The sequence below is a fragment of the Kogia breviceps genome, chromosome 8 (genome assembly GCF_026419965.1).
Source record: "Kogia breviceps isolate mKogBre1 chromosome 8, mKogBre1 haplotype 1, whole genome shotgun sequence".
Lineage (NCBI taxonomy): Eukaryota > Metazoa > Chordata > Mammalia > Artiodactyla > Physeteridae > Kogia > Kogia breviceps.
This window is the reverse complement of record NC_081317.1, coordinates 10,629,345-10,655,089: the sequence shown is the minus strand read 5'-3', so window position 1 is coordinate 10,655,089 and position 25,745 is coordinate 10,629,345. Positions and strand designations below refer to the sequence as shown.

The 25,745-nt window shown below is 42.1% G+C and overlaps 1 protein-coding gene and 1 non-coding gene across 3 annotated transcripts in view; one reads left to right on the top strand and one right to left on the bottom strand.

Moving 5' to 3' along the window:
• The window catches only part of NR6A1 (nuclear receptor subfamily 6 group A member 1), a 210,284-nt gene that overhangs the window by 10,774 nt on the left and 173,765 nt on the right, over positions 1–25,745 (bottom strand). Inside the window, exons 4-8 of one of the 2 annotated variants that reach the window (XM_059073100.2) lie at positions 19,197–19,252; positions 11,446–11,600; positions 9,849–10,076; positions 8,283–8,537; positions 635–756 (exon numbers count right to left, since the gene is read on the bottom strand). In XM_059073100.2, the coding sequence (XP_058929083.1) occupies positions 635–756; positions 8,283–8,537; positions 9,849–10,076; positions 11,446–11,600; positions 19,197–19,252 (816 nt within the window). The remainder of the gene's footprint in view (positions 1–634; positions 757–8,282; positions 8,538–9,848; positions 10,077–11,445; positions 11,601–19,196; positions 19,253–25,745) is intronic. The other variant, XM_059073101.2, reaches the window with a different exon arrangement.
• TRNAE-CUC (transfer RNA glutamic acid (anticodon CUC)) lies at positions 18,812–18,884 on the top strand. Its single transcript has one exon. It is a non-coding gene; the product is annotated as a tRNA-Glu (tRNA).

Sequence of the window (25,745 nt, the reverse complement as noted above, 5' to 3'; positions counted from 1 at the left end):
GGCAGCAAAACAGCCCAGCCCCACTCTGAGAGTAGAGTACTCATATGCTACTCTGGAAGAAAGGAAACACAAATTCTCCTTGCATACTCTGCTTACCAGCAGCTACCAAGCACCGCTCTGCAGGTAATACTCCATGTAAATCACACCCACCACTCTTCGAATTAAAGCCATGCTTGATATGGGTGTGTGAGTTCTGTGCACCCCCGCTCTGCCCTGAAGGGGCCGTCAGCCTGTCACAGATCCCTTATCTCCAGTAGTTTCATCAGTCACTCTGTTCTTCTTCAGTCGCTGGTAAACTTGGTGCATATTTTAAATGACGCATGTACTGTCCTTGACGTCTGTGTTTAAATGCATTAAAACTGACTAAACAAAGCAAATCCTCTTCCTTCCTCTATGAGTTATAGAGGCTGTGGCATTTAGGTTTGAAGAAAAAAATCCAAACCATGCTCTGCGCTATAGTGGGGCAGAATGATGATGAGGGCAGCACAGGACTTCCAAGATCGGTACCCACATGGTGTGACAGATTCTGTGTGACAGTCCTGAGGGTAAAGGGGGTAGGGGTGAAACATGAAGGCAAAAGGGCAAACATTCACTGACAAAAAAAAGTCTTTTCTTCCCACCCCCAGTTACTCACCTTGATTTAGGAAGTTAATTGCTTTCATGCAAGCATACTCCTCATTGCTCACTTTTAGCTGATGAAACTTGTGATACAGGTAGATGAGCCGCTCAATCACCTCCATCCCTTCATCACTAAATCTGGGGAACAGACACTGGTGTTAATAATGGGCTCTGATTACCAGTGGAGGTAATGGAAGGGAGACAGAAGTAACCTACAGCTCCTTAAGGCAGCTAAGATAGGAAAGTGGCTGAGCTTGGGGGAAACGGAATCCAGACACATTTGTGAAGGACAGGTGAATCCATGGTTTGTCTAGAGGCCAAGGCAGCTCATACAAGCTGCTGTTCCCAAGGTCACTGGGGGTCAATCAAATCTAAGTTCAAATCCAGCTCCATCACATTCAAGCTATGAGACCTTGGGAAAGCCCTTTGACCTCTCTAAGCTTTGAGGACCTCCTCTGTAAAATAATGCTTGCCTTCTTGGGGTAACAAGGGTCACGGGGGTTTGGGATGTAAATGCAGAGAAGTATGACATCGTTAAGATACTGCTGTTGTTGCGATGCAGCCTCTAGTAACAATGGCAGCTTCCATGGTGACTCTATGTGAGCTACTGCCACAATGAAGGAAAAGCTGCTGATTGTATTTAAGTTCACTGTTTGCAGCATGGCTGAGGTTATGCACAGTGAACATTTTTATTGGCATCCCTGACTTCAGCTAGAGAGGGAGGGAGGGAAACATAAATTGAGCCTCTATGTCATGCCAGTCTCTGTGCTGGGCACTTTATGTGCATTATCTCATTTAGTTTTCTCAGCCCTATGTGCTAGGTGAGATTATAATCACCATTGTACAGATGAGAAACTGAAGTTCAAAGAATAGAAGGGACTGGTCCGCAAGCACACAGCTAGTTGGTAGCAGAGCTAGAACCTTGAACCTGGGCTAACTCCCTAAGGCCTTGATTTTCTCAATATCTGAGGTGGCATCCATTAGCAGAGAAGACTCAATGCTGACCATGCTACTTTTTTTTTTTTTAATGTTTTTTCTTTCAGGAGTGTTCTTTTTTAAAACATTTATTTTAATTTTATTTATTTTTGGCTGCATTGGGTCTTTGTTGCTGCACGCGAGCTTTCTCTAGTTGCAGCGCACAGGCTTCTCATTGCGGTGGCTTCTCCTGTTGCAGAGCGGGGCTCTAGGAGCGTGGTCTTCAGTAGTTGTGGCACATGGGCTCAGTAGTTGTGGCCCGCGGGCTCTAGAGTGCAGGCTCAGTAGCTGTGGTGCACGGGCTTAGCTGCTCCGTGGCATGTGGGATGATCTTCCCAGACCAGGGCTCGAACCCATGTCCCCTGCATTGGCAGGTGGATTCTTAACCACTGTGCCACCAGGGAAGCCCCCATGCTGCTTTCTTTGGATTAGGAGTTAATTCCCTGGGGAAACACCAAGTTTTAGGCAAAGGAGCCCTAGGCTGGGGGACTAATACTCTGGGTCATAGTGGGGAATATCTTAGACCAGAAATGGAGATACTCCCAAACCAAGGAGGCAAAGGCTTAGTGGGGAAATAGTTTATAAAAGCTGGGGTCAGGCCCAGCATCCACTCTTCTAGGTGTTCCAGACAGGCCTCTGATGTAGCTGAGTCACAGAGAGATGCTTAGCCTTGGAGTTGCTTCCTGGTGACTTGTTCAGATCAGGGTACTACAGCCCCATGCTAGGCAAGAAGCCCCTATCTGGGTAGGGTCCAGAACTCCTGGGAATGTACTACTGCTGTCTGGGTCCTATTGCTTTCTGTGTTGACTTGCAAGGGTTTGGCTTCCTGGCCAGGCAGGACATTTTCTCTTTCCTGGGGAAAGCCTGGCTCCTGTTGAGGCCAGAAGCACCTGCACTTCTCAAGCACCAGGGGGAGCCACAGCAGCAGCTACTTGCAATCTGGAGCCCTGACCCTCTGGGTCCCAGTTTGCTAATTTGAACTACCATGTTTCTCTCTGCTCCTGGCTCAATGGCTTTTACAATTTTATTAATACATTCTCAGATTGGTTGATAGACACACTTATATTTAATAACCACTATAATAACCATATCTATTATTCTACCATTTGTTGAGTGTTTGCTACTTGCCAGGCACTTTGTTAAATATTTTACATCCATCATTTCATTGGATACTTCCAATAAATCCACAAAAAAGGATATTATAATCCTCTTTGTTCACTTGTGGAAACAGGCTCAGAGAGGTTATTTACTGTGCCCTTATTGCATTCTTACATTTTACCCTCCTGATAATCTGTGAGAAAAGTAATATCACCTTCATGTTAGGGAAGAGGAAGCAGAAGAGATGCCTTCTCCCAAGTTCTAAGTGAATAAAACAAATTAGTGGTGGTGGGGACAAGGTTTAAACCCAAGTTTTCTCATTCCAAGTCTGTCGCTTTCTCAGCACTACACTGTCCATTCCCTGTCTTGTTCTTAACTGGCAACTGGGAAAGGCTACCACATGCTACCACAGGGGATACCTCAGGAGGTCTGTGTTCTCAGAGCAACTCAGCTCAGGGCCCAACCCAGAGTGGGTGTTGGACTCGCTGCAGTGCATAAAACTGCCCCTCCGCTGCCTCCATGATGCTGAGACCTGCAGGAAGCAGTGTGCCTGTGAGTGAAGATCACTCCTCATCACAGTACTTTGTCAGCTACTTCTGTTCCTGAGAGGGAAAAGGTGTTTACTGAAAATGCCCATCAGTATCTGTTTGGAGGGGTGGGGAAGAGATGGGATGGGGTAGGGCATAAAAAAGGAGGATGCAGCAGTGTCAGCATCTGTCTGGTGGCCAAGCAGTACAGCAAGTAAAGATAACACTCTCTCCCCTCATCAGTAACCTCTTGCCGCAAGTGCTCACTCTGGCTCTGCAGAACCTGCAGGTGTGTGGCTACCAGCCAGACCCCTAGACAGCAATGCTAAACCTATTCCCAGTTGAGTCTTGACCTGAGGGACACAAAGGAACTCCCACATGCCTGGCTTGAGTATACGACCCAGATCTGCCCTCTCTCTTGGGGAGAGCACATACCCTCTTTTCCCAAGCTTCCTAGGATAGGCAACCAGCATGGACCCCTGGCAGCCAGCCCAGCAGCCCCCACTCAGTCTCCACAGCCTGACTGCAAATATTTCCTCCACACCCCGCATCCCGCCCCTTGATAAACAAATTGTTCTCTGTTCCATGGGCCTGCTTTCTCCTGCAGCCGTTCCTCCTCCACATCTGCCCACTCCACAGTTCTAACGCCCCTGTATTCCCTGTCTACAAATTATCAACATTCAAAGCCTGAAAGTTGGACAAACACACCCATTCTTCTTCTAGGTTACCATTACACAAGCATGTTAGGACAAGGAAAACATTCCTGCCAGGATCCCCCAAACCACTGGACCATTCAGTCAGCAATTGAAGCTGACACTGTGTAAGTTATGTCCCATTAAGGGGGCTGAAGGGCTCAGTTGTCTCTTTTTCACTCATCTAAATGCACCTACTCCCAGAAGTAGTCATCAGCCACATCCTTAGAGGAACTGCCATCTCAGCACCCACATATAGACTCCAAGATGAAAAGTAAGACTGCAGCTCCAGGACACATTCCAGAAAGTCAAACTTTTGAGAAGGCTGAAAAATTTAGTAATGGTAAAGAATCTGGGCTTTAGAGCACAACAGATCTAGATGATAATCTCAGCTCCATCTCTTTTAGCTTTATAGCCTTGAGTTTTCACCTCTCTGAACCTCATGCTCCTTCCTCATGTGTGGAACAGGGTTAATATTAGTACAGTCACTTAGGGAAGTGGTGAGGACTAAACAAATAATGTTTGCAAAGCACTTAAGATGGAATTTGGCACAATAAACAGTCTATAATTGTTAGCTATTATCGTTATTAACAGCAGCAGCAGCATCACTCGTGTTATCACAGCAAAAAGAAAAGACTGTGTTTCCTGAACCTTACAGCTAGGGTCTTAGCAGGGAAGCTGTGAGGCAACTTTCCAGAGATCTGGCAGAAATGGGGCTAGTGTTCACGAGATAGAAGTGCCCATTAAAGCCCATCTAGTGCAAGGCATCTTCTCCTAAGAGTGAAGGAGTCTTGATTAGGGCCAGGAGCAGTCACTGGCTGGTGCTACAATCTGCTTTAAATCAAATTCACCCGGCTCACTGTCTGATAACAGCCTGATTAAGGAAAATGGGCACCATAAATTTGATTCAATATTTGAGAAGAGAAGAGGAGGTGGTCATGTATCATCTGGGAAAAGTCTTTCATGACAGCAGGAACTCGCTTGCACTCAACAGTTGTGAAAAAGTAAAGGCATTTTGTGGGAGTGGGAGTAACGCCGGAGTAGGCAAGGTAGGGAAGAGCTGTGGCCAATTACAGACTCCACACTCTCCACAGTCTGGGGACTGCCTCACAGTGATGAACCTGATTCCAAAGGTTCTGGTACTTCCATTTCCTCTGGCCTCCTGGGCAGTTCCACATGCATCTCAGACTCAACAGACCCCAAGTCAAACTCAGAGCAGCTCATCTCTCAACCTGTTCTTCCGAGGCTCCATTATCTTGGCTAAGAGAATTGGTGCCCACCTGCCTGGCAGTATCCCCAACTTTTCCACTCACTGAGGTCTCACTGACTTCACCTCCCTGTCATCTCTTAACTCTGTGCTGCCCTCTCTATTCCCATGGTCACTGCTGCCTTGTCCAGGACTTGTTTATTTTTACCTGGGCTATGGAACAGCTTCCTACACAGCCACTGTCTTCTAGCCTTGTCTATGCAATCCATCCTGAACTTTATAGCCACAGGGATCTTTCCAAAATGCAACTTGACATGTAATTGCTCTACTTAAAAATGTCCCGTGACTTAATACTATTCACACAATAAAATCCGAGTTTTTTAGATTAGCATTTGAGCACCTTCACGACTTGTCTTTCCTGTACGTTTCTCTCCTGTCATTTCTCCCCTCATTTCTCTGCCTCTCAGATATATTCTCTCTATACCCTAATCCACAGGATTGCTTTTTGGTTATCTGCACAAACCAACCACCCAGAATCTCTAACTTCTAGGACTCTGTGTTATTCTACTGCCTGCCTCTTATTCTCTATAATCTACCTAGAAAAATGTCACTTCAAGATGCAACTCAAATGTCTTTTCCTCTTTGGCAACCATTCCCTGATTATGCAAGTAGAGGTACTCACTCCTTAGTCTATGCTTTCACAGTCCCTCATATGCCCCTCAATCTCCACTAATATCACCCTGAACTGTAGATTCTATCTGCTTCTATTTGCCCCCCAATCCCCTAAACCAAGAATACAGGCTCTCATCTCAGAAACCATGTCTGTATTATCTGTTATCCCAACACCCCTCCTCCAGGCACACACAACAGGTGCTCAATAAATGGGCATGTTGAACTAACATGTTGAAGTTTAACTTGTATTTTTCCACTGAAGGATTCCACAGTGGAGTGAAAGTCCTAACAACGAATCTACTTCTTATCCTCAGAACCCACTTGCAAGCTCAGCTGCAATGTGTGTTCCAGAGTTAGCACTGTTCAATACAACTTTCTGTGATGATGGAAATATATATATATATATATATATATATATATCTGCAACTATCCAATACAGTAGCCAGTAGCCACATGTGCCTCCTAAGCACTTGTGGCTACTGTAAATGAGGAACTGAATTGTTTTTTTTGTTCGTTTGTTTTGCGGTACACGGGCCTCTCACTGTTGTGGCCTCTCCCGTTGCGGAGCACAGGCTCCGGACGCACAGGCTCGGTGGCCATGGCTCACGGGCCCAGCCGCTCCGTGGTATGTGGGATCTTCCCGGACTGGGGCACGAACCCGTGTCCCCTGCATCGGCAGGCGGACTCGCAACCACTGCGCCACCAGGGAAGCCCCAGGAACTGAATTTTTAATTTTAAGTAACTTAAACAGCCACCTGAGGCTAACAGCTACTACACTTGATAGTGCAGCTCTAGATTCTTCTTGGTAAGGACCCTTCCTAGAAAATAAAAATTCCCTCACTAGTTCAGTTGCTACTGGTCCCTGCCTTGCTCTTGGGGCTCAAGGGATTGGAAACAGTGGGATGGGGTGTCTTTCATGAAGCTTAAAGCCACGGAGAACCCTGCATGGCTAGTGATCCTTGCCTACCTGCAGAGGGCATGGGGAAACTCATCATTCTATAGAGAGGGGAGCCCACAGGCTGACTTTGTAGGCAGCCTCAGGCTGCATTGGTGGATTCCAGGCAAATAGGGAGGCCGGGCTCACTGGGCCAGCTCTGCAAACCCTGACAATATTAGAGCAGGCTGACTGCTATCCAAACACTCAGTCAGCCCAGAGATACAGAGCAGGAGACAGGAATTTGATGGAAACAATGAATTAGAGGCTCAGGACAAGGGGTTAGGTTATCTGCAAAATCAGATAGCTCTGTTTAAGGACAAAATGTCATCTGGGTTAAAAACTCTGTCATTTATAGATTACCATCAAGCCTGTAAGCATCATTAATAAGGGAATATTAGAAAACCAGGGGGAGAAAGTACCCAGACTCCTCCCTCCCTCAGCTGGGCAAAGGGCCCTTGAAGGTGTTACAGCTTGGCTCCCAGCCGAAGTCTCAACTTATCTTTATGCCATATGGTGATTAAGTGGCAGAGGGAGATGCATCTCAGTCCCGTGTAGAGAAGTCTGGGGGCTGATACTCTACCTTCTCCAGCTTTCTTCGATGGAGGAACCTTTTCTTCCCTCTTTCTTGGTGCTCTGGAATCCCATGACTTCCATTATTTTAAACTGTCTAATAAAGGTGAACTATTGAAAGGACTATTTAAATGGGATTTAAACATTATTTTTCACACGGGTAAATCAGTAAGTCAGAAAAGTTGTATCAAGAGATCATTTTTCCTGATTTTAGGGTGTCACCATGTGCTCCAGGTCTCCAAAGTGAGTAAAAGACCTGCTCTAGGCAGGGAGGTTAGAAGGATCCTAGCCGGCTGTGATGAAACTTTATGCCAGAAAACATCGAGGAGGAGAGTTTAGTATTTCAGTCCCATTCTCTTATCTCACTACATCTGAGATACAGTGAAAGAGCCTAGACTTTCAGCTGGGCAGGCATAGGTTCAAATCCAGGCTCTGGGTTCAAATCCAAAACCCTCAAGGGTAGGCCCCTCTGAACTTCAGTTTTCTCATCTATAAAATGGGCATAACAACACCTACAGTGCTGGAGACTGTGACAAAGAAAGATAATAATGTAAAATACCAAGCCCAGTGCTTGGCACACAGTAGGTACCACAATAACTCCTGAGTCTTTTTCTTGGATTGTAAACTACAGCTCAGAGCCCCTCACCTTGTAGGAAATGTTCTTTCCAGATACATTATCTTATCTCAGTAATCCAGATGTGACCAAAATAACAGTTTAGCACTTGCTAAGCTTTGCTGCACATTATCATTTATTCCTCACAACTACCTTGTTGGGGAGGTATTGTCATTACCCCACTTTATAAATTCAGAACCTGAGGATCAGAGACTTGACCAAAGTTACAAAGCTAGTCAGCAGCAGAGTGAAGATTCAAGTCCAGCCATGTGTGGCTTTAATGCCCATCCTTTGGAGTGTCAGGCAGCCCTGCCTTGCAGAGATGACAATGGTTTGGTTGCCTAAGACTTTCTCCCCAGCCAGCAGCTCTCACCTATGTAGTTCTTCATCAGAGGGTGAGTACTTGGCAGTGACATCAGCCAGCTCCCCGAAGATCTGCTTGCTGTAAACAGTGAGGGAGGACAGCAGGATTAATTCCTGCCACGTAGAGCTCAGGAGGCACGTGTAATCCTTGATTGAGAGCTCGCAGAAGAAAGGCAGTTTCTTGATCCAGGCAATCTGCCTAAAAAGCAGCTCGTCAGCCAGGCGGCAAAGCAGGGCAAATAGCTCTGCTTGAGTCACAGCATATCTGGGGGGGTAGGAACAGGAGAAAGTTACTTCTAGTGGCCAGGATGGTGAGGATGGGGGCAAAGGGAGAGAGTACTCCTAAGGACACAAAGGGTCTCTGGCAGTGGGCTCCTTGCCCTTGACCAAGGATCTCCAGCTCCATTCAATTCAGTTTAATGATAAAGGGACAGGACTGAGGCCAGCAGTAAGCTCAGGGCTGGAGGAGCAGATGTGATAAGAAAAGGTTGCAAAGGGGAAAGGAGGCTTAGAAGTTTGTGCAATTATCAGGGAGTATGACTTTTAATGCTCCATGTGTTAGAAGAAAATTCCCAGTCACTTTTGCACCAGTTTTGGAAATGAGAGCTCCATTAGGGTCAGTCTGGTGCCTACTCAATACAGGGATTGGCACAGAAATGAGCCTCGGGGCGAGATGGTTGAAAGAGAATAGAACGGGTTCATAAGCTTTTCTTGCTCTCATTGCACCCCCTGGTGGTGCGAGTTCAGGAAACTAAGCTACTGCAGGATGGAAGGAGCAGGGCATTTCTCATCTCTGGGCTGGAGGAGATAGGGTCCCAGTTTTCTTTCTCTCAAGGTCCGTGTCATGACTCTTCCCCACACCCCCACATCAGATTTATAAAGGTTTTGGTGGTGGCCTTCTTGTAGGCAGACATTTGAATTTCCTCTTCTGAAATGGGAAACTAGCTTAAGAAATCTCAGGATACCTTTTGGGGCAGAGGGGGCGGTCTAAGCTTAGTAACACTCAAACAGCCTATGCTCCAGGCTAAATGAATAATGGGTACAGCAATGGGTGGGCTGAACTATTATCCACTCAGGCAGGGCTGACAGGATTGAAAGAGTATTCCTTCCACCCGCTCAGGCCTGCACACAGAGCACACGGCACTAGGCTACTGATGAGTATGTTGACTAAGGATACAGACAGGCCACAACCAGTTAGTGCCTTGAGTGCCCTGTTAAGAAGCCTAAACTTAATGTATGATTATTCCCAGAATTACAGCTCATCTCTGGCACAGAAGCACTCAGACCCATTCCAGAGTCTGGCGTACCTTGGCCCAACCAGAAACAAAAGCCCTTTAATCCCAACTCCATAGGGACTGATAAATAGCCCCCACTCTATAAGAAAAGATGCTCAAGAGAAAAATGAGGGACCACTAACTTCAACGATAAGCAAAGATATGACTTCTGATACTCGAGTCATTGCTTATTATCCCCCAACTTATTCCAAAGCCTGGGGTACAGCAGCCAGGGATGAAGATGGGTGTGGGGTAGGGACCACTTTGAAGCTACAGGGCTAAAAAGACCAAGGCTCACTCACCCATCTTCAATCAACATGGGCGTGCCCAATGGCTCCAGGTCCTCGGCTGACACCAGCTGATGAATCAGACTATATGACTGGGGATCCAGGCTGCGAGCTTGTGGGGGCAGAAGTGGAGAGTGGGCAGAATAGCTAAAAAGGTGCGGTATATATTGATAGTGTGGAGGCACAGACATCCCCATGTATTGATCCCTGAATGCCATGAATCCATTTAGTTCCACAGACCTACTGGAGAGAAAAGTCTCATGTCAAGCAGAAACATCGCAGGTCTACTGCCTACTCAAAGGAAGTGAGCTAGGAGGTGGCTCAGGTGTTCTCTGGCCATGCACTCCTTAGCTTCATTAAGCTAAGGACATAATCAATGGTTACAGGCATGTCTCCCCTACTAGATGGGGTCTCTGTGCAAATGTGCATATATATATATGGCTCACCTTTAGACACCCAGAACTTGGCAGAGCTGTACTGAAAAACACTGGTTAAATGACCTCTCTGCACAGCTGCCACATTTGGAGAGTTTCATAGAATATTCATAGACTATGATGACAAAGGTGAGTGTTCATATTTTATACTGCTAGGACAACTAAGTCAGAAACAGGCTAAGTGCCTTGCCAGGCCACAAAACAAATCCAGCACCTAGCAAAGAACCTGGCATGTGGCAACAACTCCCTAAACATTCAAAGGAAGGAACAAACTAAGGAACAAACAAATGAATAAAAGTTATAATGAAATATCAAGAGAAAGGAATATTCTTATCTTCCCCACCTTTCTTGGACAAATCTAACAGTCAACTAGTTTTACCTAGATGACCCCTCCTGTAACAGGGGCTGGCAAACTATGGCCCATGGCCTGTTTCGGTAAATGAAGTTTTATTAGAACACAGCCACACTCATTCATTTACATATTGTCTCTGGCTGCTTTCGCACTACAATGGCAGAACTGAGTAGTTGAGACCTAGACTGTGTGGACTGCAAAGCCTATAATATTTACTATCTGGCCTTTACAAAAAATAAAATGTTTCTCAATCCCTGTCCTAAAACAAAGATTTCTGGAGAAAGAAAATCTTCCTTGGTAGCTGATGACTATATTTCATACCTAACAACTAACTTAAGATATCATTCTAGAACCAAGAGTCTTCAAACTGGTATTTCATGACACCAGCAAATCTGACTAACTTGAAAAGTTTTCACTGTTTCCTAAAATTTATAATGTGAAAATCTTCACTCTTGCTGAGGCAGAGAAATGATAACTTAATTCGATATTGTCAATGTGGGTTTTTTTAAAATGATAAAGTAAGTGAGAGAAAAGAGTTACAATTAAAATGTTATTCTGTTAGGTGAAGAATGTATGGGCACGGATAGTGGCTATAGCACTTTATCAATCTGCAGCAGAGACTGCTGACATTTTCAAGGTCTTTAGCTAAAAAATGGGCTGTAAAATGCTGCTTTGCATCATCGTCACCCCAACCCCAAAACACTGAGGAAGCAAGAGTACAATGGCTGAGACGGACTGGCAGGATACCTAGCCCAGTTCAGAGGTTGCTTGTGGGTCCATTCTTTGGGTGATCCCTAGATGATGCTGGGTTTGCCTTGAAGCTCACCTGGAGGACAGTGTGGAGCCTGGTGAGGGCTGGTTGCTCTCTGAAGCCCTGTTCCCAGGGGAACTGTGGTCGCTGTCACCATGGTTGCTCCAGTGACTGGCCTCTTCCTCAAATTCCTGCCCAGACATAATCCTTTCGATCTCTTCCTCTGATATCTTTGACAAAGAATTGATATATGTTAGACTGGGTGTTCCTTCTTTAGGACTGAGAACTTATTTAAACTTCATGGGGATTCTTAGAACTCTCTAGAGAGAAAGTCAAATTCCCTCCCCTCCACCCATATACTCCAGGTCTCTCTCTCACTAATCTTAGGACAGCTTGGTTGCCTGCCTGCCAGCACTATGGCTCACCATGGCATTCCTTTTATCCATTTACCCTCCTCTCAGCCACAAAGCCTCTAGGTTCCTCAACACTCCTCTTTGTCCTTAGTCTATTCTTTCCTGCCGCTGAAACACCACTCTTCAATAACAAACTCCTACTTGCCATTTAAGACCCAATTCAAATGTCACCTTCTTTTTGAATCCTTCTATTACTAAGTGCAGACAGAATTTTAGGTCCTTCTTCTATGTATAATTCTGTGTATTCTGAGAGAGGCAGAATACCATAATGGTTAAGAGTTTGAATTTTACAGTCAAATCTCCTTTGTTCTAATCCAGTTTCTGCCACTTTTTGGTTGTACAATCTTGGGCAAGTCATACAACTATTTAAACCTAAGTTCCTTCACCTGTATAGTGGAGAGAATAATAGTATCCATCACATAGGACTGTTTTGAGGATTAAATTAGTTAATATATTATCACGTGTTTAGAAAAGAGCCTAGCACAAAACTATTATGGAAGGCTGACAATGGTATCTTGATTATCATTGTTATTTTTATAGCACTTATGGTAATGTATCATAAAAATATCCTCTATAAGACCTTAGGCTATGACAGGATCTAGAAAGAAGCAGTACTCAAATAAATGCATGTTGGATAAATGTCCACTTACTAAGTACTGACTGTATACCTTCGCATGAGATTTCTTAGTAAGAAAGACATTTTTAAGCCTACTGAATAAAAGAAGAAACTGTAGCTCAGACAAGCAAATTGACTTGCCCATGTCTGAGCAGGAGTTTGAGGAAGAGGCCAAAGTAGCCAAGTATTCAGTCCAGTGCTCTAGCTACTATGCCATATAGGGAGTGGACACACACTTCTTCTCTAAAGTGTTTAATCCAGAGGCCAAGCTGGCTAAAGTCAGCACACAGAATGAGAGTGAGTACTAAGGAAGAAGAGCCAGATGAATTTTTGTTTCTTGTTCCTATGGAAAGCCTGGGAGGACATTTTCTCCCAAGTCTGACACAAACCTACATACTTCTTTGCCTTTGAGGGAACCTTGAGCTGCTCCAATCATAGATATAAATAGGCATTTAGAACTGGAAGTTAGCCAACACAGAGGACTTTGAGGGAAAACGAGAAATGTTTAACTGGTGCTCAAGTTGAGTGATTGATTTTAAATAGTTTGGATTGCATATTGAATTAGAGGGTTTGTCTTTTTTTATTCAGTCACATGTAGCAAAACAAACAAACAAACAAACAAAAAAACCCAAATCTTTTCTCTTAGAAAAGAGAGGTCCTTAGAACACTGAAATCATTGTTTACATTTTATAAGACACATGAAGACAAACGGTGCCATCAAATTATAAGCCATCTACTGGAGGTCCTGAATGTGCAGCCTCAGTGATGGTGGTGCGAGCAAAACCAGAATGTCGAGGTCATGAAAGTACTTGAGCTTGGTAAAAAGGGCCAGTTATGGCAAAATCAAGCTTATTCCAGCTGGAAGTCAAAGTTGGACTATACTTGTCTCTCCCTGAGGGTCTCATGGGACACTAAGCAATCAATGCATTGAACAGGGGGATCGAACTTGTTGGGAGTGCTTGAATCTGGGTGTAAATCTCATCTGTCAATTCCTAGCTGGGTACTTACTGTTGGGTAAGTCACTCAAGTTCTCTGAGCCTTAGCTCCCTCATTGGTAAAATGGAGATAATACCACTTCCCTCATAGCTCATGATTCCCTCACTGGGCGCTGGAGCAAAGAAGCATACAGGTTTGAGTCAGATAGACTTGGGAGGTTAATCTAAGATAAAGTTATTAAGTGCAGGTGTACAACAGGTGCTCAATAAATGGAAATTCTATCACTTATTTTTAATTACAATTAAACACAGTTAAGAACTTGGAGATAACAGCTCTCTCTTCCTAACACACCACCTAGAAACAGTAAAAGACTAAAAGGAAAATTATATGCCCAGTATCAAAAACCCAAAAGCAATGACAGATGAAATAGGTTTTTCTGAGCATCAGCCTCCTCAATTCTGGAGAGAACATAGAGTCTGGAGATGTAAATGACTGATCCCTTGGCATGGTGAGACAGCCACAGAGGGTACTCAAAAAACATTAGGTAATAGTGAGGAAGGTTTTTCATTGAGGAAACGCTTAAGAATTCTTCCCAGTGGATAAACTTTCTATTGCATTGAAATATAAAAAGAATAAATACAAATAAGGCCGTATATGAAAAGCCCATAGCTAACATCATACTCAGTGGTGAAAAATGGAAAGCTTTTCCTCTAAGATCAGGATCAAGACAAGGATGCCCACTCTTACCACATCTATTCAAGATAGTACTAGAAGTCCTTGCCAGAGCAATAGGCAAGAAAAAGAAACAAAAGGCATCTAAATCAAAAAGGAAGAAGTAAAACTATTTCTGCTCACAGAAAACATATGATCTTATATGTAGATAACTTAAAGATGTCACCAAAAAACTATTAGAACTAATATAAGAATTCAGCAAAGCTGCAGAATACAAAGTCAACATAGAAAATGAGCTGCATTTTTATATACTAATAATGAATTATCTGAAGAGAAAATTAAGAAAACAATCTCATTTACAATAGTATCAAAAAGAATAAAATACTTAGGAAAAAAATTAACTAAGGAGGTGAAAGGATTGTACACTGCTGAAAGAAATGAAAGACATAAATAAATGGAAAGATATCCTGTGTTCATAGATTAAAAGGCTTAATATTGTTAAAAAGTCCATATTATCCAAAGTGTTCTACTGATTCAATGTAATCCCTATCAAAATTCCAATGGCAAAAAAAAAAAAAAAAAAAAAATTCCAATGGCATTTTTTTGCTGAAAAAAAACAATCCTAAAATTCATATGAAACCACAAAGAAGCCCAAATAGCCAAAACAATCCCAAGAAAGAACAACAAAACTAGAGGCCTTGCACTTCCTGATTTCAAAACATATTACAAAGCTAAAGTAATCAAAACAGTAATGTACCGGCACAAGGACAGACATACAGAGCCCCCAAATAAACCCAGACATATGGTCAAAAGATCTTTGACAAAAGATGCCAAGACTACACAACAGGAAAAGGAGAGTATCTTCAACAAGTGGTGTTGGGAAAATCGGATATCCATATGCAAAAGGATAAAATTAGAGTTTTGCCTTATGCCATATGCAAAAAGCAACTAAGTGGATTAAAGACTTAAATATAAGACCCAAAACAGTACAACTCCTAAAAGAACATAGAGAAAAAGCTTCTTGACATTGGCCTTGGCAATGATTTCTTTTTTTTTTTTAAATTGAAGCATAATTGATTTACAATATTGTGTTAGTTTCAGGTGTATAGCATAGTGATTCAGTATTTTTACAGATTCTATTCCATTACAGGCTATTACAAGATAATGGGTATAATTCCCTGTGCTATACAGTATTATCCTGTTGCTTATCTATTTTATATATAGTAGTTTGTGTTAATCCCATACCCCTAATTTGTCAATGACTTCTCGAATATGACATCAAAGCAAAAATAGAAATATAGGATTACATCAAACTAAAAGACTTCTGCAAAGCAAAGGAAACAATCGACAAAGTGAATAGGCGACTTCCAGAAAATTTTTGCAAACTATGTATCTGATAAAGGGTTAATATTCAAAATATATAAGGAATTCCTACAACTCAACAGTCAATTAACTAATTAATCAGCCTGATTAAAAAAAGCAAATACTAGGGACTTCCCTGGTGGCGCAGTGTTTAAGAATCTGCCTGCCAATGCAGGGGACACAGGTTTGAGCCCTGGTCTAGGAAGATCCCACATGCCGTGGAGCAACTAAGCCCATGCGTCACAACTACTGAGACTGCACTCTAGAGTCTGCGAGCCAGAACTACTGAACCCACATGCCACAACTACTGAAGTCCGCCTGCCTAGAGCCCGTGCTCTGCTACAAGAGAAGCCACCTCAATGAGGAGTCTGCACACCACAACGAAGAGTAGGCCCTGCTCGCCGCAACTAAAGAAAGCCCATGTGCAGAAACGAAAACCCAACACAGCCAAAAATAAATAAATAAATGTTTTTAAAAAGTAGCAAATACTTGAATAGACGTTTCTCCAAAGAAGACATACAAATACCCAACAGGCACATGAAAAGATAGATGCTCAATGTCACTAATCATCAGGGAAATGGAAATCAAAGCCATAATGAGATATCACCTCATGCCTATTAGGATAGCCAGTATCAAACAAACAAACAAGCAAGCAAGCAAGCAAGCAGACAAACAAACAAAAAACTCCAGAAAATAAGAAGTGCTGGAGAGGATGGGGAAAACTGGAACCCTGTGTACTCGGGTGAGAATATATCAATAAAATAGTGTGGTGACTATGGAAAACAGTATGGAGGTTTCTCAAAAACTTAAAAACAGAATTATCATATGACGCAGTAATCCCACTCAGGGTATTTATCCAAAAGAGTTGAAATCAGGATCTTGAAGAGATATCTGCACTCTCATGTTCACTGTAGCCAAGGCCATGTTCACTTTAGCCAAGAGGTAGAAATAACCTAAATGTCCATTGATGGATGAATAGATAAACAAAATGTGCTATATTCTATTTACAACAGCCAGGAAATGGAAGCAACCTAAATGTCCATCAATGCAGGAATGGATAAAGAAGGTGTGGTACATACTACTCATGGAATATTACTCAGCCATAAAAAAGGAATGAAATAATGCCATTTGCAGCAACATGGATGGACCTAGAGATTGTCATACTGAGTGAAGTAAGTCAAAGAAAATATCGTATGCTATCACTTATTATGTAGAATCTTAAAAAATGGTACAAATGAACTTATTTACAAAACAGAAATAAAGTCACAGATGTAGAAAACAAACTTATGGTTACTGGGGGGAATGGGGGGGGATAAATTGAGAGATTAGGATTGATATATAGACACTACTATATATAAAATAGATAACTAAAAAGGACCTACTCTACAGCACTGGGAACTCTACTCAATACTCTGTAATGACCTATATGAGGAAAGAATCTAAAAAAGAGTAGACATATGTATATGTATAACTGATTCACTTTGCTGTACAGCAGAAACTAACATAACATCATAAAGTCAACTATACTCCAATAAAAATTAAAAACAAAAAACACAAAGCAAAAACAAACAAAAAATAAAAAATGTGCTATATACATACAGTGGAATATTACTCAGCCTTAAAAAAGAAGGAATCCTGTCATATGCTGAAACATGGATGAACCTTGAGGACATTATGCTAAGCAAAATAAGGCAGTCACAGAAGGACAAGTCCTACACGATTCCACTTATATGAGGTATCAAAAGTTGTCAAACTCTTAAAAGTGGAAAGTAGAATGGTGGTTGCCAGGGACTGGGGGGAGGACGAAATGAGGAGTTGCTGTTCAATAGGTATAAAGTTTCAGTGATAAGACTAAGAAGTTCCAGAGATCTGCTGTACAGAATGTGCATATAGTTGACACTACTGTACTGTACACTTAACAATTTGTTAAGGTGTATTTCCTGTTACATGTTTTTTACCAGACAAAAAAAGAGTAGCTATGAATGGAGACCGAAATAAATTAATTTGCAAGAGACACATATGACTTGAATAAATGAGTAAAAATGTTTGATTTAAAAAAGAGAATGAATGCAGCACACGTCCCACGCCTGAGTGCATATGTGTACCAAGCTCATGTGACAGAAAACCCTCCCATACATCATCAGTGTATGTCTCAAACCAACTCTGAATTCCTGTCTTTCTCTCATATTCAATTGGAGAAATCCTATCAATTTTACCTATTAAACATTTCTTGAATCTATTCCCTCTCTTCAATCTGCACTATCACTGTGCTACTTGAAACCACTGTCTATATATCTCACCTGGACTGCTGTAAAACCCTTTTAACTGCTTTTTCTCTGCCACCAGTTTCACTGACCCTTACCCAGCTCCTCATAAACAATTTACATTGCTAGAATGATCTTTCCAAAATGCAAATTTGACCATATCCCTTTCTACTTAAAACCTTTTAGTAGTTGCCTCTTGGTCTACCCCCATAATCCTTGAATCATGGTCCCTGCCCACTAGAGGGTACTGAAGGATTCACTTCATGGGTCGTAAGCAGATCCAATTCTCTATCATGATGAAGTTCTTCTGCTGGCCAAGTAAGAACAAGCGATGCAGGCTGGCCCCACAACGGCTTTACTGAAGGAACTATAATCAAAGTTAGTTGAAGGCCACTTTTTAGAGAATTGATTCCAGACTCAAGGAATCTGCCTTATCTCCTGCCACTTCACAACATGTGCCCAGTGCTCTAGCCTGAGTGAATGAACTCCTTGCCATTCCTTGAAGATTCCTTTTACAGTCTATTCTGTCTAGCAGGAATAAAAGATTTTTGGGTTTCCACCCCTTCTCAACATAGCTAATTCTTCCTTTTCCTTGAAGACTCAGTTCAAACTTTATCTTCTCCATGAAGCCTTTCCTGAGTGTCTCCAGTCCTCAACCATGGCTCTGGCCCAAATAGAAAAGAAGCCCCTTCTTTCTGTACTCCCTGGGCAACCTCTGTTATCACCCACTGTATTATGATATCCGTTTACATATCTGTCTTTCCCACTACGCTGAATTTACAGTACAGGGGGTCTGGTACAGAGTAAGTAATACTGAGTAAATGTTTGTGGGACTGAACGGGTATTACCTTCCCTACTTTACAAACGGCAGTCAATGAACTTTCTGCTGAAATATCTTTAGTGACACTGAACAGCAAAGTACTCTTGCTGATTTCTGCCAGACTAAGTAACTACAACCTTAAGTGACTGACATAAAAAGTCCTCTGGGAAGAGTCCACCTGCCGATACAGGGGACACGGGTTCATGCCCCGGTTCCGGAAGATCCCACATGCTGCAGAGCGGCTAGGCCCGTGAGCCATGGCTGCTGAGCCTGCACGCCCGGAGCCTGTGCTCCACAACAGGAGTGGCCACAACAGTGAGAGGCCCGCGTACCGCAAAAAAAAAGTCCTCTGGGAAATTCCCTGGTGGCCCAGTGGTTAGGACTCTGCACTCTCACTGCAGAGGGTCTGGGTTCAATTCCTGGTCAGGGAACTAAGATTCCATAAAACGTGGTGCAGCCAAAAAAAAAATCCTCTGGATGCTTTAGAACCAGAATTAGATTCATCTTCTGTAAAAATCCTTAGGAAGAGTTGAGGCATCACAAGTGGAGCTTTAACTATTATCTTATATATTTAAGATTTTCAAAGCACTTTCATATCCAGGCTCTAAAAGCCGTTTTACAGGAATGAAAGTAAAGATGGCTCCCCCTAGCAGCAGATAAGAGGATCAAGGTGAGCAGCTACAGGAGCATCTGGAAGCCTGAGCTTTCAGGGTAGATCACAAAGAGTAAGACCTAGAACTCACCTGGACTGGCCCAATGCTCTTATTCCGGCCTCCAGGCATGCCATCTTCTCTGATTGCTGGAAGGAAACATAAGTTAAGACAGTAAGAACCATGCCCACAGAAGTCTAGGCACAAAAAGAGAACTTATTTGGCCAAAACCATGAGGTAGTAATTGGTGAAGCTAAGATTAAAACACCGATCTTTCTGGACCCAAAGCACATATTCTTTCCATCATTCCAGGCTAGCTCATAGGCAGAAGATACTTTTGGGCCCCCAAGGCACTGGATACACACTACACACACTGTATACATTCAATATGCTCAACAAAGATGACAGCATTATTAATAGTCCTACAGTTACAAATATCCCACCAAGATGATGCATTTGAAGGCCTTGATAAATTCAAGGGGGCAGGGGGGGGGAGATAAAAAGAATACTCCTATTTTAAAATAAAATATTTTTTATTTCTAGTCTAGGTTTGAGACTAATTTGCAGGATGAGGAAAACAGGTTTTTTGTTTTTTTGTTTTTTAATTACTCAGAATTTTGACCTCATTGGCTCTTTTCTACAAAGGCAGTCAGTAGAGTTCCCTTGCAGTTGATTTCCCACCCATGTAATGCAACAAAAAGAAGCTATTTAGCATTTCCTAACTATAAAAAGCAGACTTTAAATAGGACCATCATTGTTTACAGAGCACTTAATACAGGGGCACAGACAAGGAACCCCTGATTTGCAATTACAGAAGGGTTCTGGTGTCTGGCAAAGCTTTCTGGAAAATATAACTTCTGAACCGAGTCTTAAAGGATAAATATGATTTATGCAGGCAGGAAAAGGGTGCTCCAGGTTGAGTGGACAGTATACAGAAAAGCTTCAAGTTGAAAGTAAGCATGGAGTGTTCTTTCTGAGAATTTCCAAGTGGTTTAGTCTGGCTGAAGCGTGTGTGTATGTGTGTGCGTGTGTGTGTGTGTGTGTGCGTGTGTGTGTGTGTGTGTGTGTGAGAGAGAGAGAGAGAGAGAGAGAGAGGGAGGGAGGGAGGGAGGGAGGGAGGGAGGGAGGGAGGGAGGGAGATAAGAGTAGCAAGAGAGAAGGCTGAAGAGGCCAACTGGGACCAGATCATAGAGAGCCTTGGATGCCTGTATGGACTTTAGCAGAGGAGCCTGAGGATAAGATGGAATGCACAGGAGGGTGTGGCCATGTTGGCATATTTGAAAAATCTTTGTGATGGCAACTGTGGAAGGTAGCTTGGAGAGGGCAATATTAACAGAGAAGTAATGGCATCATGTGAGAGCAAGCTTTGCTATAATACACCTGGCTCCCCCCAAACATTAACACGAACAATCAGTAAAGTCCTTAGGGCAGGGCTGGTTGTCTCAAAAGCTAAGGGCTCCAAGTCTAACAGTTACCTGTTGTAACTGAAAGGCTGACAGGAAGTTCATTTTCCTTAAAGCAGCCATTATTCTTAGTCTTAGAAGATTACACACTCAGAATTAGACAAGCTTGAGTCTAAATCCAGTTTCTGCCAGGTCTGTGTAATTACAGACAAGTTTTTTTCATCTCTCTGAACTTCAGTTTACTTAAGAATAAAGAGGGCTATTGGAACCTGTCTTATGGGGTATTGTGAGGATAACACATAATTTAGCTAAAGCACCAAGCATAGGGCTTGGCATATGAAGTAGGAGGTAACAGTCTGCTTTACAAGGCTGCTGTGAATTTGGGTCAAGAAACATAGACAGTTAGATATATATTATCTAGATACATACTGGTTGTTGTCTAGAAGCTCTCTTTCAACCTTATTTCAAGTTCTAAACATCCTTAAAATTCCTCCTCTGCTGTTCCAGGGTCAATGACTGTCTTCAGATACTCATATTTCCAATACTGATATCTCACACGTCTTTGCTTCAGCTCACAGGTACAGAACAAAGATCTGTCACTGGCAGATAGAACACTGAATATTTCTCACTTGATACTTCACTCTCAGTGTCTTGGAGGTGAAGAAGGAACTCAACTTGCTTTCCTTTATGTTTAAAGGGCCACAAATCTTAAAGATGTACATCTTGCCAATTTCACCTTCTGATATTTAAAAGCTTGTGTTGTCCCTCAACCCCACCCAGAGTAAAAACTCCTATACGTGTTAGATAGTATCATGGGTAAAATTAAGCCATGAGGAAAGTATTAGTATTATCACTCCCACTGAACAGATGACTCTAATGCTCAGAAAAATGAAGTATTTTGCTTAGGGTGATAGAAACTAAACATCAGAATCAGACTATCAGATTAAGACCAACCTTCTTTCCACTGCTACAATTTCCCAAAGTGTGTGTGCATCCCATTGGAGAAACATAATTTTAGGTGGTGCATAAACTCTTAATTATACATTTATCCTAATGTGCATTAAAAATACTGATTTTTCCATTCATTGAAGTGATAAAAATTCCGTTTGAAAATTAACTTTGATTTTTTCAAAAAGATAATTTAAAGAAGAACATAACTGGTAATCAGAGACGGTAACATCTGTTAAGACAGCATGATACAGCCTGAGGTGTGGGCAGCAATACCACATGTCACATGTGACATGTCCACTGTGACATGTGGATCACATTTTAAAACTTATATTCAGATATATGAGATTGCATTTGATCCTCACAACAATCTTAAAAAGTATATACATTATTATTATCCTATGCAGTTTAGACACGAGGAAACTAAAGCTCAAAGAGGAAAAGCGACTTGCTCAAGGTTATTCAGTGAAGAACTGACAGAGCTGGGATTTCAATTTAGGTCTTCTGATTCTAAAGTTGTGCTTGTTCCTTGATGCTACACTGAGCTAAGAGCAAGTTTTTCAGCAGGGCTGAGAGTCTTCTGGTAGTGAAGTTATTAAAACAAAACAACAGAACAAAGGGCTTCTGGGTATAGGATCACAGGAACAGTTCTGTTGTACCTCTTGTCTAAGCCTAAGAGAATGGCACCAGCTATGGTTCTTCTATCTACTCAGAAGAAGCACAAATACTTTTTCTGCTCTAGAACTCATGTACCTACTATTCCTCACTTGCTTAGGCCTGGGTAGCCAACCAAACCCAGAAACCATAAAGGTAGAAAGACACAAAGCTAACCACATCAAAGCGCTGTTCAAAATCCACTGGTGCTTCCCTGTGGTCTATGGGTTAATTAAATACAAGCTCCCTAGCTTGGCATTCAAGATCCTCTGTGATCTGGTTCTTATGGGACTCTCCATCCTCATCTTTAGCCACAAATGTTGCACTGTACCTACAGAGAACTATTTGTTAGTTCTTGAACATGCCATGCTGTTTTACAACACAGTTTTGCCTCTGCACATGTTGCTGCCTCTATTGAGAAAGAAACTTCACAGTGGAAAAATCTGAGACCACCATGTTACCCAGGTGACACCACCTTACCTAAGTGACTCAAGTTAAAATGACCAACAATGGGACAAACTTATTACACCATGCGCTCTTGATAGGACACACTAAAAGGACACAACACTGCTTTTGTGGCATTCTTGCCAAAACTGCATAACTGCAACCTAGTTGTGAGGAAAGTGACAAACCCAAATTGAGGGACAGTCTACAAAATAAATGATTTGTTTTCTTAAAAATTGACAAAGTTGGGCTTCCCTGGTGGCGCAGTGGTTGAGAGTCCGCCTGCCGATGCAGGGGACACGGGTTTGTGCCCCGGTCCAGGAAGATCCCACATGCTGCAAAGCGGCTGGGCCCATGAGCCATGGCCGCTGAGCCTGTGCATCTGGAGCCTGTGCCCCGCAACGGGAGAGGCCACAACAGTGGAGAGGCCCGCGTATCGCAAATAAATTAAAAAAAAAAAAATTGACAGTGTTATTAAAGACAAGAAAAGAATGAGAAAAAAAAAAAAAAGAATGAGGAACCATTTCAGGTTAAAGAGACCTAAGAACTAAATATAATATGTGATTTTGGATTGGCTCCTATAGGGATTAGAAAACAAATTGCTACAAAGGACACTGGGATAACAAGTGAAATTTAAATACGGTTTGCAATTAGTTAATAGTATTATGTCATGTTAAATTTCCTGATTTTGATAATAGTGCTGTGGTTATGTTAGAAGAAAAGGGGAATGAAATCTTTAACTTACTCCCAAATAGTTAAGAACACAAACATGGAAGAAGAGAGAGGGACAGAAGGGGGAGTCATTTTTACAAAGCTCTTTAAGTTTGTAAGGAGCTTGAACTTCTATTCCTTCAAGATTCTGCTCAAATATCATCTCTCCTTGAGATTTCTCAGTGCTCCACTTTTATCCTGGTAAAGTGATACGACAATGGCACAGGATCACTCTCTCAACAATGTCATGCTACAAACACCAACCTCCTCAAGCTTTCCTTAACCTTTTCACTTTTGAACTAGTTATCTAGCAAGTTATTAGACAACAAAGTTATGGGAATTTTAAGTATTTTCGCATAATTACTTAACTGATATGAATTCCCCACGTGGCTCAGAGTAGCTTCCTCTTGCCTCTGATGATTTTAACAATATTTCCCCCATCCCACTTCCTACCCTGCCACCTCCCCCAACCACAGTCAATTCATCAAACCAGGAAGCATCCTACACTAATTGGGACACAAGAGAAAAGTAGGACTTGGTCATGGCCTGTGAGAGGATCACTGTCTAATAATGGGGGCAGCGGGGGAAACAGACAAGTACACAGACAAAGAGCACAAGGTGATCAGCATTGTGCAGAGAGCAAAAAAGGGTGATGGAAGCACAAAAGGGTTATCTGGTGGGGGGTGGTGTCAGAGAAGGAGTCTTAGAGGATGTTACAAATAAAAGCTGAGTCTAGAAAGAAAAATATATATAGTCAGGTGAAGAAGAGGGGGTAGAACATTCCAGGAAGATGAAACCAAATGTGCAAAGCCCCCAAAACATGAAATATCTTTGAGTTCTTGGAGAACTGGATTATGTGGGAAGAGCAGCAGAGGGAGACGGAAGGGATGCCAGAGGTCTCAAGGATCATTCTGAGGAGCCCGACTTTACCTAAAGCCTGCAAGATGCGTGAGGAGTATGTGTTTTGGGGGTATTGGGGTAGTAGTGGGGATGGACAGAAAGGGCCCAGCCTCTACTCACCACCCTTATTTAAATCTCCCTCATTGCTTTGCTAATTAAATTCCTGACCAGCCAAGTTCAAGGTCTGAAAAGATATCTATGTCCAGAGATGGGGGGCATAGGCTGAGTGTAGGCTCACACATGACAGCTGTATTTTTTAACAGCTAATTTTTAAAATTTTGAGGCTAAGCTTAGATTTATAGAACAATTGCAAAAACAGTACAGAGAATTCCCGTATACTCTACACCCAGCTTCCTCTTCTGTTAACTAAGCTTACATAGCCATAGATCATTCATCAAAACTAGAAAATTAACTTCGGTAGAACACTATTCACCAAAGACTTTATTCAGACTTTCCCAGTTCTATTAATGTCCTTTTTCTGTTCCAGAATCCAATCCAGGATCTCACAATGCATGTAGCTGTTATGTTTCCATAGTCTCCTCCAATCTGTGACAGTTGCTTAGCCTTTCCTTATCTTTTGTGACCTTGACACTTATGGAGAGTATTTTGTAGAATGCCAGTTATTTTGAAGAATATTGCTCAATTTGGGCTTGTATGTTTTCTCATGATGAGACTGGGGATAAATCTATCCATCCCTATGTGTGTATATGTGCATATGTATATGTGTGCCCTTCTTAGTGATCATATCAGGGGGTACATGATGTCAATGTAAATACACTGATGTTACCCTTGATCTTTCGGCTAAAATGATATCTGTCAGAATTCTCTAATGAAATGTACTATTTTTCTCTTTGTAATTACTAAATATTCTGAGACTATTCTAAATATTGTTTCTGTTTAAACCCATGCTCTCTTATTTTAGCATCCATCAGTGGATCTTGCCTATAGCATCTACTATGGTGTTCTAATGGTGATTTTCTATTTCCCTCATTTTTTCTACACTTACTAGAATTCCTCTATAAGGAAGAATCATCATTCCTCTATTTATTCAGTTCATTTTATCAGTATGAACTCATGGATATTTTATTCTTTGGGTTATAAACTAATATATATATATATATATTATTCTTTGGGTTAAAAACGAATATAAACTAACATATATCTAAATATCTATATCTATAGCACCTTCTAACTTTCCGGCACCACAAGATGCTCCAGACTCATCTTATATATTCCCTGCCTCAGCCCTAAAATCAACCAGTTCTCCAAGGACTCCTGATTCCTTTTATTGATATTTAGAAACCAAGATATGGACACTAGGTATACTCGTTACTATTGAGGGTGTCATTGCTTCTAGCCCTCTCAGTGGCTGAGCTAGGAAATATATGTATGTATACCAACTCATGTATCTACACACACATCTATATTTTTTAATCTATCTAAACATGAGTCCATATTATAATAACCTCTGACTCCAATCTAGCACCAGAGGTTTCATTCTAGCCTTCCCCTTTCCTGATTTATAACTTATTTCCCTGATGTGAGAAACCCAACTCTCATTATCAACAGAATTATTTCCTTA